Consider the following 20,832-nt stretch of genomic DNA (forward strand, 5'->3'; position numbering starts at 1 on the left):
AACAAAGAGGCTCTTGCAGAAACCAGACCTCTCAGGTGTTGCCTGAGTCATGAAGAGAAGCTGAAGAGTAGCTGTCATTTGGAGAATGGATCTCAATTACCAGTATTTGGTGGGATCAGCCATTTGTGACATGAGTTGTGAGAATTTGCTAAAGGCAGCATGTTGTTTTAAGGGAGTTCTTTCCATTGGGAGCTTTCTATCAGTGGTACGCTCTCCGTGGGTGCTCTTTAAACACATGCTTCCAGATGCAGAGTTGCATACCTGATTTGTGAAAGAATAGGTTGTATCTTCTAATTGCAATAGGCTGATGTTGCAGGAACACTAAGCAGGTTTTTAGAATATATTTGAATTAGAAGATGCACTGCCCACATTTTGGTTCTGCCAGAATTCAAAGCATTACTTTATTTTGCAAAGTAACTCTTGTCCCGGGGAGGTTTCACATTTATGTATCCGTGACTCCAGATCATATTTGCTCAACTGACCAAAAGCCTTTTTTCTAGTTGTCAGTCATGCAAACTGAGTCAGGCTTTTTCCTTTTCATCCCTTGCCACCAATAATTAAAGAGCATTTCAGAAGTGTGGTCAAGTGGAAAAAATGTTCTTGGTGTGGAATTCTGTAAATAATCTGATGATGCACACACTGTGTTTATTTTCACAATTTGCCATGTGGGAGATCCTAATTAATCAAAATACCTCTTTTATACTAAAAGGTGGCTGTTATATTTGCACATATATTACACATGCATTATTCACTGATGCATCTTTTGAAATATCCATGCTGCTTCTACAGGTTCTCTCCTTCCCTGATTTTCTTGATAGTCTCTGGGACGGTAATTTTGGCCGTTAACTAGCGGTAGGAATGTATTTTTCTGATCCCCTCTTGTGAAGTGCAGAACATCCTACTAATTTACTATTTTCACATCTTTCAGCATGTATCTGAGACTTTGGTTTGTTCATCTGTAGGTGTGAAGTGCCCTGCTATGGCAGGAGTGTCTGTTTAGGTGCAGAGGTGTTTGAAGCTAAATACAAAAGAGGATTCTTTGGAGTCGTGACCTTAGGTGTACATAAAAGAATGCTGGTCAACACTATGTATCCAGATGTTCCAGTATGCTCTGGAAACTTGTGCATGTCAGTCTGCTTGAAGATTACTTTCTTTTGCAAGTTTTGCAAAAATTGCTTGGAATCCCCTGAAGGACTTTGGCCCAGTGGTTTTGAGTTGAGCCTGTACACCAAGAGGACATGCTGCTGAGTAAGCTTACAGAATAAATCAACTTATTCACAGTGTGAGATGGAAGTGTTGGAGCTCGCGGTCTGCTCCTACACAGGACAGCACAACAGAGTCACAAGGGGCTGCCGCTGCATAATCTAATCCAGTATAGTAAATCTTGTGGTTTTCTCAGTGTGACAGAGTTTCAGTTGTTGAAGAAACTCTCTTAATCTTGCCTTCTCATATTGCTGTGAAATGCACACACTACAAGCTGGCTGGCTCACCATGGTTTGCTTGGTTCATTTCTAACCTGACTGTCACCTTAGTCTGTTCTAGTTTTCCTTTATACTGTGGGGCAATCCTCTCATAGGCTCATGATTGGTGTCCTGGAGGTGGATTTTCTGTAGCACACAGGCCAGCAGAGATACCACTTCAGTAAGGTGGGCTATAAAAGGAAGAAGCTGATAACAGGTCTGAAAGAATCCATAATGGGAAAATGAGAGTGGTTATCCCTTATTTTTCACTCTGATTTTTAATTGTTAGATCTTTCTGTGGCTGTTCCAAGGCTGGAAATCCCAAGTACAGTGGAGAATTCATGGCAAACGAAGTCACGTGCCAGCTCTATTGGGTTTTATGGTTTATTTATGAATGCGATCGTTGCCTCATTATATAATCACAGCAGGACATGCCAGAATGCCAGTGGATTTCTGCATTATTCAGGTGAGTGAGAGACTTCAGATTTGGCTTCTTGTCTTCTCGGTAACAACTCTCACTTCACATAGTGTTAACAGCACTGAGGTTAACCAGGGTGTGCAGCACCCACCTGGTAAAACCCATTCTCTCTGGTCTTTATTTTTATATAGCATCTTAAACATACACAGCACTTCAGAGTAAGCAGCTTGCCCTGTTCCTAAAAAGCACATACAATGGATATACAACATAATGAGGGGATAAGTAAATATGAGGGCATAAACAGCATTTTCTCAAGGTCAAATATTATGTAGTTTTGGAGGTTTTGGTGTTCTTCTGGAAAGAGCCTACTCCTTCTGTTCTCTGTCTGTTCCTGTGTTGACCTATTTACTATTTCAGTTTTCCCTACCTCTGCATGGGCAGATTAATAATTCTATTTCTTTGTCTTCTGCTAAATTCTTTTCTATTTTCTCATCACTGCATGGGGCTGTCTTCTTTCAGTGCATGCCCTTTTTTCTCACATAGCAGTGATTAACTTTTGTAGTAATGATGCAGAAATGTATCTCATCACAATAGGAGCCTTCATTGCATTAAGTGGCATGCTGGTAATTTAGCAAAACCAGGGCTCCTGAAATGGTCTTTTCTCACACCACCACACGTTTTTTTCCACTCTTGGTAATGATTGAGTTCAGCCTGGGGACACACATCACCAGAAGCTGCAGCAACTTTCTCCACCTAGCCCTAAGCCCAAACTGTGGTTGATCAGGTTTGAGTTCAAAATAACACTGTGGTGTTTGATCACGTGTTGGTCGAGGCAACGTGCTGCACCTTGGGTTTGCTGAATTATATGAAACAATGGAACAGACCTTTGAGCAGTTACCCTCCTTACTCAGGATCTTGGTTTCCACCTGATCTCCACTAGCACTTGCTTTAATTACAGGCTCCAAAATAAAAAAAAAAACCCACACCCCAAAATTTAAAGCATGGAAAAATTAACTTGTGCAGTTGCATTTACATCATTTGAAACAAAAGTTGAGTATTAATGGCCCTCTTTATCCCAAAAACACAGCTTTTTCCATAGCATCATCCACTTTCATATATTCCAGATGAGATGGGTAGTTAGAGCATTGGAAATGGGAGTTGTTGCGGACATAGTTAAGGAAATCTGGAGCTCCTGGGACGATGACATTGTCAGCCAGAAGAACCGAGCCCTTCTTCAGCAAGTTGCATTCCTAGAAAGAAGAGAAATTGCTTCATGGTGGCTGTTAAGCAGACATTGGCTTGAATGTAATGTGCTTCCATGTCAAACCATGTCAGACTCAAGTGCCTGCATCCAAAACTCCATTGTAATACAGGTTTGGAGCAAAGAAAAGACTTGGGAGAAGCTGAATAACTCTGATCCTTTGTGGGCATGTTTAATATGCTATCTTTTAAACAGTCTCATTAGAGATACTGATGACATGTTGGGTCATTCAGGTTCTGAAACAGCAAATCAAGTGCAGTGGTGGTGTGCGGTTTGCTGTTCAGATTGTTTCCGACTATGTCTACATGACCAGTAAGATGGTTTTATTTTGGCTCTCATGCTTAAGTCTGAAAACTTTTTTAGTATGGCATAAAAATACTGTAGTAGTTCTTAAGGTCACCTGAGAGACTGGCTTGTACCAGTCTGCTTTGGTCAGTCCCAGCAAAACTCCAAAACATCTAAATGTATACGAGATTTGCTGTGCTTGTTTTCCTTTCATTCTGTACAACTTTCTGCCACTTTGTTCAGGAGCTGGGCATGAAGCAGGGCTTGTGCACAATGAAGATCACTGACACATTTCCACAAGGCATAATTAACTTGTAATATTCACTTCAAGTACAATGTTTATCCTCAGTTAACCTACAAACCTAATTTTTGTTGGTATTTTTGTCTAGCAGAAGTTGCTTATCTGAACTTACCAGCTGTTTTAAAACAGTCTGTAGTTAATCAGGCTGGTTGTTATCCTGTGGTTACAGGCAGCAGTTGTAGCCAAAACAAGGGGTGGGTTTTGTTGCTCCTAGTACATTAGAGAAGTTCTGTTGATGAGAGTGCTGTGGAGGCTGTTCAGCTTTCTGCTTTTGCCTCTGGTGACCAAACACTGGTCAGCACAGGAGAAGCCATTTTAGAGAAAGCAAATATCCTCTGGTCCGTTTCTATTGCAGAGCTTATGGAAGCTTACAAGTGACAATATGCTGTATTTTCCACTGGTCATCAGGATTTCCGATGCTTTTCGTGTCAGGAATGCTGTCTATGCCACTTCCAAAATATATTTCATCTGAATGTTTTACATTTCCTATTGGATATTCATATTGCAATACATGCCAAAATTGCATGTTAGAAGGTGTGTAACATCAAAAAAAAAGTGAATATCTTTTCTTCATCTTTCTCCTCTTAATTTCATAAGGGATTTTTGCAACTTTATACCACAGTTGCAACAGACTGACCACTACGATGGAATTAAACTACCAGTTTATTTTGGCTGTGTTGTGAAGGTTAAGCTCTGATAAGGATGCACCAGCTCTTCCCAGTGAAAAGAGCTCAGTTATCCTTACACAGCCAGTTTTAAAGAAAACATTCTCTGGGTACAAAATAACTGTAGGGAGGGAACAATTTGTAAATTCAATACTAGCTGTCCATAACACCAAACAAATTTTCTTTTCAAACAGCTATGTGGAGGACAGGGCTGACATTAACAACCAGGTGAGTCTGGATAAGAAAATAATGTGGATTTATTTGTGAAGAAAACAACTGAAAAGTTACACTTCCATACATACAGGCAGTGTAGAAAATCTTACCAGCCTGCAGCTCAAAGCTAGGAGAGTGCCTGTATGTGCTGTGTTGACAGATACAGATGTTGTCAATCTCAGTCATTTAACACCTGAAAATTCCTTCCTATCCAGAAGTCCTCTAGTAGTTGCCTCATCTATCATTACGTACTGCTGTTACGCTTTTTGTAATGCTTATAGTAATAGTTAAGGCAGGTCGGGAAGAATGAGCATAATTTTTCCATAGTCAGGACTGGAGACAGAGTTGGACAGCACTTCCCAGCAAGCGCCTGACTGGGGCAGTCTGCACTCCTCCAGAGGTCGTTTTGCCAGCAATTAGGTGGAGAAAGATGATACCCAGGTGTGCTACCAAAATAGTATTTCATTCAAAGCTCTGCTGCCAGAATAGACCCTCAGCAAAAAAGGGGTACTGAGAAAATTAGGGAAGTGGAGCTGAGATATGCAAGGTCCTAAGTCTTACCTGCTCCCAGGATCAGGATGTTTTTGGGTCAAGTGTTCCAGTTAGTGACCACGTAGACACTTCTTCTAGGGAGCATAAGACCCAGACCATGCACTCCTCAAGTAGGATTTCTACTGCAGACCCGTTTGTTCAGGGAACAAAATGGTACAAAAGTATTTGCCAAGTCCTGAGCTATGTAGTGTCGGCAACTGTCCCTAACAAAAGTTTGGGATCCTTTCCCCAAAATCCTGTTTTCTTGTAAGGTTGCTATTTGGGCTGCCATTTGTCATTTTACAGAGGATGAAGTCCTTCACAAAGAATACAGGCCTTACAGCCATCAATGCATTTGCTACTTTACTTACAAGACTGAAATTGTGCAAACTGACCTGAAGCAGGATGGTGTCTGGTGTGTATCTGTCTTTCCAGTGGTCCAGGAAGACAAAATCCAGAGTATCCACTTCATATTTTTTCTTCAGCTGGGGAATAATTTCCTCTGAAGGGCCTTCTAGGAGTTTTACCTGAAACGCAAATCCATCTGATCAACTGAGAACCATTAAGAAAAAGCATGTGCCTCTAGCTCATTTTAAACTGTGGCCAGACTGAAAGAAGCTGCTGCACATTGATTTGTCAAGCAAGAGCCATGTACTGGGAGTGGAAGAAAAAAGTGGTAAGGAAATCTGTCTGGTTTATGACTCATAGCTGATCGGGAAATTAAATCAGATGGGAAAAATGCAATTTTAGATGTTGCTAGTGCTTCAGGTTCTCTTCAAGAAGTCAAGAAACGCATTAGAAGACTTCATGGTGGGATTTATTTCCTCTAGTTTTATCATCTATATTGAAGTGATTTGTCAAATAGACAGGCATGAATCCCCTGGCCTGCTGTAGATGTCTACCTTGGGCTGAGCTGGGTTATAGATTGGAACTACCTGCATCCTAACTGACTGTACAGAGAGTCAAGACACCTCAGATTGCACAAAATTTAGATATATGTATTATAACCAACTAGATTTGGGTAAGTACATCTCATCTGAAGTCCACTGCACATAATGCAACTCTTTTTTGTGAGCTTTTGTAACAAATTGGACTATGGTTCAGTTTTCTGTTGTACTCAGTCTTGAACCTTTTAGTTTATATACAGAATACCAATATTCTAGTCTAGCTTTTGGGAGGTAACATAATGAAGCCTTCAGCTGTACTGCTATGAGAGATAAGGGACTGTAAGTAGGAACAGGGCTAGTTAAATAATAAGGACTGTGGGTGCAAGGAAAAAAAGGAATATAAAATGTCTATGAATAAATGTCAGAAATCATAGAAAGGCTTCTGATAATCAGGAGGAAGAATCTGTGGGGCAGTCTTGCAGTAAATCTAACCAGCTTTGCAATAGTGGTTACTAGTTTTATGAAAAGGATTGTGTGTGCTGCTGATCTCTGACTGGAAGTGAAATAACTGACTCTGGAGCCTCCCTCCTGGTCTATGTTATTCTTACAGTCTCTGGGGGGGTTGAAATAGCTCTCAGCAAATGGCCTGTCTTCTGTACTAACCAGTGAATAGTGAAGAGGCCAAACTGGAAGATGAAGATTAAGTGCTTTCAAAATGTTAAGGAGATACAGATGTATATGATTATTTCTGGTCTTGCCCCTCCAGATCTTCATCCTGTCTCACATAACAAAGAACTTTGGAGAACAGCCCTGATTGTTTTGGTCACACACACCCCTTGACAAGCTTCAAGCTCTATCCTGACTCTCAGCTGGGTCTGCGTCATACTTGGACCCCTGACTAATGCTAACAAATTTAGTTTGCTTGTGCTGTATATACAAAAGCACAGATAACCTCGGTCCTTTTTGTGGACGCTGGTAGCTTTTCCCTATGATCAAGTCTGATGGTTGAACTCCGCATGTTCCCAAACACTTAGGGTGTCATACTTGCTTGACAAGTAAAAAAATAAATGTAAACCTATTTATGTTGTTTCTATGGATAAAGTCCTAATCTCCATGTATTGCTTCCTTGTACTGCTTGGAGACAAATGGTATTTACCTTATCTTGTACTCCAGCAAACTCAAACATCTGTTTAGCTACAGCAGCAAATTCTGGGTTGAACTCCACAGTGAGAAGACGAGCTCCTGCCTTCAGCAGCCGAGCAATCCTAACTCCTGAGTAGCCACAGTATGTTCCCAGCTCCAGTGCAACTGATGGACTGACCTCTTCCACTGTCTTGTCTAGAATTAAACCTGCATAAAAAGGAAATATGTTAACTTCTGACAAAATCAAACTGGTTCGCATATAGAAAAGCAAGTTAGTGATGAGAAACTTAAAAGTATACTCAATTGCTAAGCACATTCAAAAATCAACGGTTGAAGTCAAATTATATACTATATTCTTTGCAAACTGGCTTATCTGTGATCAAGTTACTCATGGACATTCTAAGTTTGGAAATACAAGCTTTCAACTAGAAAAAATGTTACTTAGTTTCACAATATAAACATTTCTGAGTGAGGAATTCACTAAAATATTTATAGTGTTACAAGGGAAAAATGCAGTGGTTTTGTCTAAGAATTGATTGCAGAAACTAGCCATGTTTGTGAAATACATAAATCCTGAATTTTGAATGCTCATGTTTGTTGCAAATGTTACATGCGGTAGTCTGATACAAAATGTCTTAGCCTAAATACTTGTTTTTAAAGGGAAAAAGAAAAATGTAGTTATAAATTTGCAAAATATTTGGATTCACTGGATGAATTTGTGACATGGAAAACATCAGTCAATTGTTAATAACAACAAAATGTTACCAAAGTGACACTGGCTATACTCAATCCTTCTGAAGAAAAGAATTTACTTGTGAGAAAACTGCCTGCTCTTACTTGTATGGCTGGAAACTAGATATCTAATCTGAAAAAGTATTTGAAGGGATCTTACAGTGAGCCATGGAATTTTTCAGTCTACATATAAATTTCATTATCTGGTATTTTCCTGGACGTCATCTGTTTATGAATAGTATGATGATGATGCCTGCATCGTGGCACTACATGGTCACTCCCAAAATCTTTGGAACTAAGGATGCATTAATGTTGATGGCTCTGATCTGAGGAAAGACCATGTTGTCAGGGCAAAACTCAAGTGAAATCTTTAAGAATATAAGCCCAGCTGATCAAGGTTTAGAGCTTTAAGAATTCCTGCTCAGCCACCACCCACTGTTCTGTTGCCCTCAGCAGCCAGCCTGGTATGCAGAGTTTCAAGAACTGTACCCGTGACAGAGCAGCATTTTTGTTACAATGCTTACTGTTGTATTTCATTAGCTATGTTAATCCCAGGCTAAGCAACTCTCCCCTGCAATTCCCAGCAAGAGGTACTTTTGTGTCTAATTCATAACATGTTAACATTTTGCCATTACAGTTTTTTGAACAGATTGTCACTTTCCCGCAGCTTAGAAAAAAAAATGCTTTGTCCATGTACTTTCTGTTAGGAGGCAAGAACAAGATGATTTACTTGCTAAGTAGCAGCAATGTCTGAGCACTGCCTCTGTGTATTACATGGATAGGATTTTTCCCTTCAACACTGATTTATAACTTATGCTTGCATACACAACATAGTTTAAAATCCCCCCTTCCCCCTTCCTTTACTATCTTTCAGTTAAGGATCTGAAAGTATTTCACATAATGAATTATGCCTTAAGGGCACCTTGTATAAGAACTGAGGTACAACACAACCTAGATTTTTTTCCATAAATTATCACTCTCTTCTTACACAGTTGCAATATACAGAACCTGCAAACCCAGACTGGGTCCTGTGACTTCCTGGATTACTCACTGGATAGCCACAAGGCTGTTGTGGGGTTTTGAGGGGGAGGGGTGAGGTTGGGGATTTGGTTTGGTTGGTTTTTTTTTCTCAGCAGATGGAAGTTACCATGTGAATACAATAAAACGTCCTGTAATGTGCTAATCTTGAAGGATCTCTCAAGTGCTGATACCTACTGCAATTACCTTTCTCACTGCCCACATTCATGGCCCACTCTTTCTGGGAGCAGTACTTATCTATAGCTTCCAGCACACTACAGGGGTCTCCTCGGACTGCATTCTGCAGCACGAAGTTTAAAATCCTCTGTTCCTTGCTCTGATTCATGATGAAATTGGTTATTTTCTCGCGGATGATTTCATTCCAGAGAAGGGCAGCAGTGGCGTTTCTCCTGATGAGCACCACAAAGAGCAGCAAAATGAAAAGCAGGAGGAAGACAATGAACAAAAGGACTGAAGAGCTCTCCAGCATCTGGAAGGAAAAAGAAAAACAGCCCAGGGTTAAGGTGGCACGGGAGAGACCTATCCTTCTTGTAAATACTAAGTTGAATAACCCACAACCAGCCATATTTGAACAGGAACACACGGAGTTTAATTATGGTATTTTCTAGAGTAGCTGAAAATTGCTCTCTGTCACTTGGTAATGGATGGTGCTCTGTGGCACTCCCTTTAGGAGCCAATTTTACAGGCAGTCAACAAGTAGCTTTATTTAATGCTCTAGTCCCTTCCCCCACACAGCTGCTCAGTCCTGGCTCCACGCATGCCGCTGCACAAGGAGCCTCTCGGCATCAAATCTGTTCTCTTTTTTCCAAGGATTTGAAACCTTAAATCAGAGCCTGCATGTGATCCCTCTCTCTTAAATTTTTGAGCACTGGAAAACTTCGAAGCTGGCCTTAGTGGTAAAATGTGGAACATCTCACCCTTTAATTTTGAGCACAATTACCAGCAGAAAACTGGCCACTGCCAAGTAAATGTTCTGTTTCAAGCCAATCTGCAGGTTGTGAGTTCCTACCCTGCATGCAGAGCTCTATGCCAGCACCTGCCCTTCTTGCATGCTCTGCAGAGAAGCTGAGCTTGATGTTTCAGTAGGACCCTGCCTGCCCCCTTCCTTTCACAGCCTGCAGCAGAGGGACCAGGTGGAATGTTTTACAGAAAATAGAAGCCTTTTTCCTGCTTATAAAACCTTTGACACAAATTGTCAATCTGAGAACCAAAGATGCATTTCCTTTTATAAAGTAGGGATGTTTTCTCACTGGTTATAAAAACATAAACTGAATCCCCGAATCAGAGAAAAGCTCAGACTCATGAAATTGAAGATACGTACAAAAGGGCATGTTGTACTTCTCTGATGGGTCAGCTCAAATCATCTGATGGGATTGTGCCTATTCTCACTCTGAAATTCAGTGTAATAGCTGCAGGTGGCTGTGTGTGTGCAGCATGGGCACTGTCTTTCTGGGTTTAGGGCATCTGAACATCTGAGATGCATGCCACCCTGTACAATTCAATCAGTAAATCCCATCAAAGCCATTTACTCTGATGGATTTCAGACAAGCCAGTATACAGGGAGGTTGCATTCATCTCCTTGCAGGAGTCACAGCAAAGAAGATCTTACAAAGAAAGGGTTCTTAATATTAAGCAATTGATTTAGCTGTTGACAGGGTGCCAAACTACTAAGGGTTTTGATTTGCCTGAGGATTCTGCGTGTGAAGCTCCTCTTGTACAACTCAAAACACACCTCATTCTGATGATGCAGCTTCTAACACCTCCACTTTTCCCTCTCTGCTTCCCACAAGCAGGGATGACAGTTGCATGCTGGGAGGACAGCACAGCTTGGAATGTGCTGCAGTTAGTATTAGGATGAATGACTGCCGAGTTCATTTGTTCTTTAAGTCTAATTAAGCATTTGACCACAGGTCTAAAGGATTCAGAACCCATTTCTTAGCCTCAGCAGGCTGGATTAAGTTGCACTTTAAAAAAAAACCCTGTTACTGATTCTTTCTGTGAAGTCTTTCTTCCAGCTTGCTAAAAATGGTGAATGCCTGCACTTGTATTGCACTTCACCTAACTGGACTTCAGCAAAACCATTGCTCTAACAGGAACTACAACATCCTCAAAACTTTTGCCTAAGTTGCCCAAGACCAGAGGTAAAGGAGCTATATGACTAGCCAAATATTCCCCGAGGTCTCTTCCTACCTGTTTCTGTTTCTCTTTTTTTCCCCAAATTGTCCCAAGAAAATTGTAAATGTTATGCGTGGTCAGACCTCCATTCTGCAGTAGGACTTGGCATATACACATTACACACAGGGAAAAATCTATCCCACTGCTTTGAATTTTTAATCATCATGCAGAACATACTTTGAGTTTAGAAGATAACTGAGTTTCCATGGCGATATGCTCAACCTACAGTACAGTGATGTTTGTTCACTCATCCACTTATCTTAGTTGCACAGCAAGTACAATTTGTTTGGAGCAGTCAAAAGTCTATTTCTTTTGCTTCTAAGTAGTAACCACTGTTAATGCTACCTTAAATGCTTTCCTTGCAAAGTCTGACCTGAGACATTGCCTTTCAGGGCTTGTCAGCATCATTAGCACAGAAAAAATCCTGCTTCTTGGACTTCATTAATTTTATTTCCTAGCTAATAAGAACCTGCTTCTCTACCTCAACAGGATCATCAAGGCCTGGATGTCAATTTTGCTTCTTTCCTTCTATGTACTAGCAGTCCTATTGATGAGGCCTAATTGTCCTACACCTTCCAGCTGGGACTTGTGCTCTTTCTAGTTCTACATGAAGATGTTCCACATTATCTGTCCACCAAGAACTTGGTTTGGGCTGTGAAAACATGTCTTAGTTAATTGTATGGTCATTGTTGATGGATTTGGATTACTGACATAGTTGAGAGATAATTATTCTGAACTGCAGTGAATGGATGGAGCCCAGAACCTATTTACTGATGCCAGCAGGTATCTAACCTTCCTGACTCTGCACAAGGGAAACCACATGAACCCTGCTTGCCAGTGACTCACTTAGTGGCAGTTCAACTCTAGAACTGAAGACTGTTGGTGTTCAGAATTATTTCATGCTGCTGCCAGACATGATCCTCTAGTTACAAAGGATAGTTCAGCATCCTCTGAGTACAACTTGCCACAGGCTGTTGCTTTGACACTGAGATTCTGCCAGCATGTTTGGGGCTGCCTTCAAAGATCTGTTGAACAGCAAGAATCGATGATTACTGCAGGATGAACTACAGGTGGTATATTTTTTGAGGAACAGCTTTCCTCTATTGCTTAGTATAGATATGAGACCATTTGCTGAGATTTCTCAAAACAGGGAGAGAGAGCATCTGTAGGCTATCTCAGCCCCACTTGGGAATACCGAGACTTCCTTTACAGATAGGCAACAGATTGTGAAGACTTATTTTTATACCTTAACAAAAAGAAGCTGCTTGACAGTAAAATCCTACCCCTTCGTTTTCACACTGTTACCCAGGCATGGAAGGGTATGTCAGCAAACCAGATTTCCATTGTCTTATTTTTCACACCACTACAGGCTTTATGCACCAAATTTTACAAGACATCACATACTAAGAAGCCCATGTATTAAAGAAGGGCAGTTTCTTGATCTGCAGCCTGTGAAATGCTGCTTCTTAACATGTCTCTGTTAGCCAGAGCAGAGCAAAACACTCAAGTTTGCTGATCTTGGACAAAGAGTTCACCCTTATCCTTACTTGGACAGCAGTATCCTTTTTAAGATTTTGTTGTTTTAAAGGAGTGTACTGTGTGCAAAGATGCCTTGAGATGTACATGCCCTAACTTTTCAAATGCATAGATTGTATTTAGGCTGCTGCAACCCACAGCAGATGCAGTGTAACATCATGATACTAAGATGTAACTAGCTTCACAAAAAGGTGTAAACTGGGATATGCTTATGAACCACACAGATAGCCAAAGCCTTCTGTTTCTTCTAGCCATTCCTTACGCAAAACCATGAGCAGCCCTTTAGCTTCTCTTGAAGGGCAACAACTGAGAGTTCTGTGGGGCCACCTGGAAACAAATTTTGGATCTTCAGCTATGAAATCTTACCACTTCAAGTTCACCCAAGAATCCTCTCTGAAGGCAAAATACTGACCTGCATTTCTATTCTGATCTAGACTGGTGAGTGGCTGCTAGGACTTGCTCGTTTACGTGTTTTGTGTAACATTTGTTAACAAGACAAAAAAAAAGCTATACATGAAAGCTCAAATGTCTATGATCTGGAGATGGTCTTAGATCTAAAACTTAATCAGCTCATTCAGCTTGGCCATTCCTATGATCAAGTGCTCAGAGGGATCCATTTCTTACAGTGCCTCAGTTAGATCTTCGCACTTCTGAGTCCTACATGAATGCTGCCACATGTAACAGCACAGCCCACCTGCCTCCACAGATCCTTAGAGGTTGCTCACAGATAGCAACAACCTATATAGTACATGCTGCTTTTTTCCATTCCTAGACAAGTTCACTTGTTTTTGCTGTATCAAGGAATGTTTTTCAACTATTCGGGGTTTGTTTATGATTATTAGTGCTGTGTAACACCCCAGCACCTTCATAAACTGGCATTATGGGTTGTTCATAGCAGAGACAATTATCCTGGAAACCAGTTTGCAGAGAAGGTAACTTTAAAAAGGAGCAAACCAGAAATATCTTGGGTTTCTTTTCTTTTTTTCTTTTTTTAAAAAAAACCCCACCATTTCTTTTTCAGAGTTTGTCCCTCTTAATTTCTGTCTTCTTTAGATGTGAGAATAAATTTTGTGATAGCAGTAGGCTATAAAAGCAGCCTGCCAAGAGCGAGATGCATCAGTGATGGTCATGCACCCAGAGGAAAAAAAAATCTGTACCAAAATAGGTAATTGCTTTCATATTCTTAGCTGGAAAATATTTGATATGAAAATCAAGTGTGTAATTCAACCAATTTCAAACTACCACTACCTAAGAGACAGTCATGTTATGACAGCTTTAGAAAATGCAACTGTAATTTTAGCTTTAATATGGATTCATGAGATTCATTAAATATGCAATAAAACTGAACTTGCACAGTCAAGTTTCCCATAGCCACTTATTACAAGGCAGTTGCTCTTACTATTTAATGCTTGTACTGCAGTTCCAAATATACAGCTTAGCATTGCAACCTCTTCTGTGCATTAGAAACATCATGATAAAGTGAGCCTACCCTCTGAAAACTAAAATTTCAAGTGGAGAATAGTAGGCAAAATGAAAAATTCAGCAAGGGAATAAGCAGAAAACTGGAGGGATAACATTATGAAAAGGAATGAATAACATCTATCACTAAATCTGGTTTTGAGAAGACAGAGTTTAAAAGAAAACATATTAAAATTTCATGCCCAGACCTGTCAAAGTACTGACGAGTCTTTCTTAAGCACTGGGTTATTTTCTTATGCATCTAATCTTACTCATTTTGGCAGGTTTCATAAGACCAAATCATAACTTCACAATGCAGTTCAGCAGTTTTCCCCTGTTGCAAACCATAACCAGACTTGAATGGGAGCACCTCTGCTTCAGCTTACAGAAAGAAGCAATCACAAATTGTGGGAATCTGCTGCCCCAATTTACCTGCCCTTGAAGATAAAATACTTAAGTCATTCCAATGGCCATAAAAGAAACCTCAAGAGACTGGCTCAGTGCTGGGGATCTATTATTATGCCAGTAGTTGTTTTGGTTAGGGGACTCACTACCCCCTTGCTATTACAGGAGCCCCAGTTTTTCTAAAAACAGAAAAATGCCTATGTGATGGAGCACAAAACAATACATCCTGTTCTTTATTCTTTTACAGGTGACTCCAGCCATTTCACCACAGGTTACAATAAGGATCTTTCAGCAATGCTATTTATCAGTCCTTTTGGTGATTTTTTTCCAAGTACTGTTAAAAAAATAACTGGTCTTAGAATTCCCTGAAGCGAAAAAATAAGGATTATAACAATTGGCAACATCAATGTTTAATGTAACTCCAAGTCACCAGATGAATTCAAATTGAGATTTTTCTCAGTGCTTCATAAAAACTATATGAAGTTTTTGTAACACTCAGAGGAAAGTGTAGGGAGATTTGGTCTAAACTACTGACTGCTAGTGTTTCTCTCTCAGATTCCAAAACAACCTTCCTCTGCTAAAAATTGATATTTACAGAGAAGAAAAAGAAACATGCTGAAAGTAAGCACCTTTCAATACTCTGAGTTTTAATAAGGACATATGACTTAGCGAGTTTCACACTTAGTGGATTAAAAAAGTATTAAATTTGAATATTTAACTATTCTGAAGCTTAGTTCATTACGAGTCAATAACAAGGCTTCATTCCCTACAGATGCAAAAATAAGATTAAAATACTTGGGAGGTTGGAAACTTGGATAGAATATTTTTCCAATCAAGTTGAATCCTTATAAGCCTAATTACAGAACCTCTCATTACAGTTTTAGCTTGGATAAACTGATACTGTTTTGCTTTGTACTAAAAATGAAGTCCTAAACATAACCACAAAAAAACCATCTTCCACAAAACCAGCATGTACATAATTCTGCCATTCCCCATGAATGAGAGTAAACTTTGTGATCCTGAGTCAGGGGGCTTAGGGTTGAGTCTCATCTTGACAATGTTTTTCTGATTTGGTCTTGGGTGAGCTGTCTTGCCTACATCTTTGTTGCCACAAGAGTAAGTTAAAGTTACCACTATTTCTATAACTTTCAAGATGTTGCAAAACTGAATTATTCTTTGTCAGAAAAGTCCCTGCTCTGGATATAAGGTTTAAGTTCAAACTTTTTAAAAGCTTCTGCTGAAATTATGCCTTTAAGTATCACATACACTAAAGCATGCAGAGGATTTGTATATAGTTAAGGACATGGTAGCTCTTTCACAAGCAGTGCAAAAACAATGCAGAAGACTTAGCACATTTCTACGCATATTTGAACAATGTCTGTTGCTCTGCACTAGGCGATCTGTGCTGTGCCCCGCCTGGGACTGGAGTCCCTGACTCTTTGTCCTGTGCTGTCTTGAGTGAGACAATCTCTGGTTTGTGGCATTTTGCTTTTCTTGATCTTTTCCCAGAGCAAGAAAGGCAGAGTATTTTGGACAGAAAGTCTGAACTAACTTCTGCCAAACACATTGTATCCTGTTGCTGTAGGCAACACAATTCAACAGCTTCATAATTTAGTACTTTTAAAGGTCAAAAAAATATCTTTTTACCTCCTATTCTTTCATTATTGTTTATGTATTTTCAAATGAGTGCAACACTGTGAAGAATAATCAGTATATTGCCAAATGTGAATAGCTTGTATTTCAATGGAAACTTAGTCTGGGAATTTGACATTCAGATTTTCCACTGACATCATAAAAACAAGCTGAACAGACTTTATATAATTTTTCATTAAGTATTATGAAATCTGAATTTCCCTTTTCCTAGGGATTTTTCAGATTACTATAATTTAGCTTCACTACCATGACCAAAAATTCTGTCTTCTATAAATGCAAAGTTCTGATGATTATTTTTTTCCCCTTAGGCCTTTTGTCTTGTCTTCTTTCCTCTTCTCAGGTTGCAATGAAACAAATACAGGTTTCTTCTCACTGAATGAAAGGAAAAGAACAGAAAAGTGCCTATCCCCTACTTGGGAGCTCATCAACTAAGCTTCATAAAGGTGTTTATATCCATTCTCCGCAGTTTATATCCATTCTCTCTATTTCTATTCACATAATTGCTACCCACTTAAAACTCCCTTTACAGTAGCCATTGTCTAGTGGTCTTCGGTGCTATCACCCAGAGGAAATGGTTTATATAATGGCTGTGTGCCCCATAAAGGAAAGCAGGGTTTAGAATAAACTGGCCATGAAGAGAGGCCTCATCTCCATCCAACAGGCAGGTCCATGTGGATCTGTAACTTTCTGATTCAGTCTGGCCTAATCACATTGCATGATTTAAAGTCAGAGTTTGGGATGAGAGAATTCTTCAAGGATAAGAAATGCACTTTACCAGGCTTTGAGCAAAGACAGCTTTGCAGGAATAAGATCTTTTCAGGTACCCCTTGGTGGCATTTGTTCCTGGTAGTTGTTATTCCCACTCCAGAACATTAGATGCATTTGGATTATTTGTACTAGTGTTTGAGGCCAGTGGTTGGTGTAGCTCAGCTGAACTGTACAACACCAACCTGGGAAGCAGTGGTCTGCTAAAAGCAGAAAGTGATCTGCTGACAGCATGCTAGGAGCTGATCTGTAAAAAGCTTTCTTAGCTGAGATTTTAACGTGCCCCAGGGGGTAAAACTACCTCCTACTGAATGATTTTGCTCCAAATGGAGATAGGGAGAAAGGGCTGGCAGAGGAAAAATGGCTTGTTACCCTCAGCATGATCACCTGAGATAGACTTATTTCACATTCTCTCTTTATATCACAAAGATCAAGTGCTAAATCCTCAGTGTCCCAAATCCCCACTGTGTGCTTCTGCCCTGCTTCCAAGGCTACCAGCTAATAATCTAGTGTAAATCTGTCTCTCTCCAGCACAGCTTTCTGCTCTCCACAAGCTGGTCTTCAGGCCAAGGGGAGTGCACAACTGAGACCTGGTGAAACACTCACTGAAGGATCTGAAAGAATAGGAAGGAAATTGCTGCTGAAATAATGGCTTATTTCTATGGAAATGAACAGCTCTAACAGGCCAGGCAAGGTGGGATCCACCACAGCACAGCAGGTAACCAAAACACTGCGTGGGAAGAGGCAGCCTGAGACAAGCGCAGGGCTTGAAATCTTGGCCTCAAATCCTGAGCGAATGCCCTCCCCAGAAAATGAGCTGGAGTGGGTATAGTGTCTCTTACTTTAGCTAGAAACTGCTTTCTGAGAAATCTCTTCTAAGAGAGCTCAAGCAGAACTGGTATGGACGGCCTCACACATTAAAATCTGGTTTCAATGACTGCTGCCAAAATTATGTTTTTTCAGAAAATTCCATGTGAGTTATAATTCCAATGATCCTGAAGGATTGCTGAAAGACAACAGTGTGAGACTGGCAGAGATAAACCTGATACCAGCTGCTAAAAAACACTGCTAAACTTGAGTGACAAGTAAATTGTTTGCAGGGTTAATATGGTTAAACTCTTTTTCCACTGATGCTAACTAAAGCTGTATATTGGGAAAATTTTCTTTTGCATTTGAATACTGGAATGTTGTACAAATGCATGACAGCCTGAATGTGGTGGCTTTGTGAGAGGAGCCCACGGCTGAGTAAGTAGAAAAAAAGTAAGGGTAAAAGTGTAGCTATGAAGTAAAGGTTGTTTATGGAGATCATCGGTATGACATGTGCTCGACAGTATTGGTAAATATGAGGGTTTTTATAAAGGACAGAAGGTAAAGAATGTCCATAAAGGGCATTAGAAACATACTTCATGAGCAGCCACGCAGCTAGCAAGCAAAAGTACAAGCTTTTTGTCTGTTCTTCACAGATAGTTTGCTGTAGCAGAACTCCCTCTTGAGAATGAAAACCTCCATAAAATACAGCTGCAGCAACACATTTATAAAAGCAGCTATTCAGTCAAATATGACAGAACTGAAGCTTGACTCGCATTCAGCTTTTTCTTGAATACAAATGAGCACTGAATTCCAGCATACTTATAGCCGTAAATTACATTTTCAATTTAGCTGGGGTTATCTCATTTCTTTCAACTGTCAAGGTTTACAATACAGTATAAATGCATTACACCAAATAAGTCCTACTCTTTCTCTGTGAAAGCTGTTGCTGCCCACGGACTGGCTTCCTGAGTATGAGTACCAGTCAGAATGTGAAAAACACCGCTCCTTTCATACTCGCCACTGTTTAAAACAGTGACAGTATCTACGATAGCAAATCGTGTCAAGCCTGAGAAGTAAGAAAATATAAATAGGTACCTTTCTCGGTACAGCAGAAGCTGTTCCCTCCGATCTTTTCCTGTGCTGCTTTGCTGTGGATTTTATAGAATAAGAGTCCAAGAGCCTGCAGTATTCAGTCACATTCGATCACATCACAGGAATAGCTTATCAGTCCTGTTACACAGACTCTAAAAGGAGCGGTGTCCTTTTCTCAACTCCTCCTTTCACCAGTTTCTGCACTCCTTAAAGGTGCTCAGTGCTCTAACAACCATAGAGAAAGCTGTTCATCTGTCCCTTAATGACAGTGTTCTTGTTACTTAGTTACAGCACAGTGAATGCTGACAAAGTCAGGTATGAGCCAAATCTGTGTTCAGTGTAAATGCATTGTGTTCAATCAAGCAGCTCCAGGAATGAATTTGGCCCAAGGGATTCAGTTCTTTTTTTCAGCTCAGATGTGGCATGCCTCAGCCAGTGCAGAATTTGTAGAAACAAGACCTAGGCATGTGGGTTAAATATAGAGTGCTGCTGGAGGGAGGGAAAGTATGTACAGCAAATTGCTTAACAGCAGCTACAGAAGGAAGTGCAATCAATACATTATAAATAGTACATTTGAATTTGTAGAGCTTCTAGTTGGAAAAACATTCTGCTACAAACAGCTTAAGATAAAAGAAGAGGGTTATTCTAATAAACCTTGTCCTCGGTTTGACTGTCTATATTGTTTCTTTCGAGGCAGAAACTCTATAATCAAGCTGCAATTAAACTGCATCATGAAAGAAAATAATAAGAAAAAAAAAAAACCCCAAACACAATGTGGTGGAAGTTCTCTGCTGTAATCTCACTACAAAAACCTAGTCAGCAAGTGCTTGAAAAGCTCTAGCCTAGAAACTTTTTAAGATTTAAAGAAAGGGTTTGTATTACATGTGGCAGAAACAGGAACTGAAGATCTGACAACAGGCTTTGTCACATGGTGGGGGAGGTCCTTGAAAGAACAAGGAACCACCTGAGAGCCCTTTAAGTGAATGAATTGAATAAAGAATTGCAGACAAATGAGGTAGGTGAAGATCAAAGTGTTTTTAGTAACTTAATAAAACATAACTAAGACCCTGCAGTATAGCACAGTACCTAATGTTAATACAGGATAACTTTGAAGTATCCCTCCCACGTATAACAGAGATTTAGCTCAACAAATAATTTTCTTATAACCCAGACATCAGAAGAACAAAGAACGAAATAAGCAATACTGCACTCCAGCTTCACTGACAGTAGTTTCCTGTCTGGTCAAAAGCTGGTTCTGAAAGCATGACAGGTTGCATCTGCCTGATTCCTGATACCACCCACAGTTAACATTAACTAAGAATTTCTTTTACTGCTGGTCTGTGGAGAAAAGAGCTTAAAACAGCAAAACTTATTCTATGCACTGACCTGGTTCTGTAAGCTATTCTTTGGAGCTGTCCTAGCAATTAACTATAGCTAGCTGTGAACTGGTGGGGGGTATCAGCCCAGCCTATACTTAGGAGCATAAATTTGAACCAAGACTTACCAGATTGAGCAGTGTCCTCTGACAATGCTTTAAAAAGATTTTGAACCTTGAGCTGAATCATATTGTTCAGGCTAAAAGCATGGGAGGAGCAAACTTGCTTCTGCCTGCCCACAAATGTTTACTTGGATGACAAAGACTATGCCTGCAAAGTAACCCTTTCTGTTGTCTAGGTATTTAATTAACTAAGTAAAAATGGTGAATGGCAATAACTGCAGATTAGGTAAAGGCAGAGGCTCAGTTAGTTAAACCACCCAAACTGTAAGATAATATCCATAAGTTGCTTCCAAGTTAACAGAAAGTGTAAAATTTGTAATACATTATTATGGGATATTTTTTTCTTCAAGTTTCTTTGGTATGATGTTAAACATTGGCTTATACCTTTCTTTAATTTACCTTTTTGCCCAAGGCAGTGCCTGTCTATGTATGGATATTTTTGTAAGTTTCTACTAACAAAGCTACAAGCTCCAGATGTATAAATTTATACCACATTCACATGACTT

General features: G+C 40.0%; 1 protein-coding gene across 1 annotated transcript; it reads right to left on the bottom strand.

Annotated features, from left to right (window-relative positions):
• Nucleotides 1-2,894: 2,894 nt before the first annotated feature.
• Nucleotides 2,895-19,251, bottom strand: COMT (catechol-O-methyltransferase). Its single transcript, XM_010015973.1, has 5 exons — nt 18,832-19,251; nt 9,121-9,403; nt 7,178-7,371; nt 5,530-5,661; nt 2,895-3,128 (listed from the first exon to the last, which is right to left on the bottom strand). Exons 2-5 carry the CDS (start codon nt 9,401-9,403, stop codon nt 2,949-2,951), a joined length of 789 nt encoding a protein of 262 aa, XP_010014275.1. The 5' UTR covers nt 18,832-19,251; the 3' UTR covers nt 2,895-2,948.
• Nucleotides 19,252-20,832: the final 1,581 nt, after the last annotated feature.

Source organism: Nestor notabilis, unplaced genomic scaffold, assembly GCF_000696875.1.
Source record: "Nestor notabilis isolate BGI_N333 unplaced genomic scaffold, ASM69687v1 scaffold13326, whole genome shotgun sequence".
In the NCBI taxonomy this organism is placed as follows: Eukaryota; Metazoa; Chordata; class Aves; order Psittaciformes; family Psittacidae; genus Nestor; species Nestor notabilis.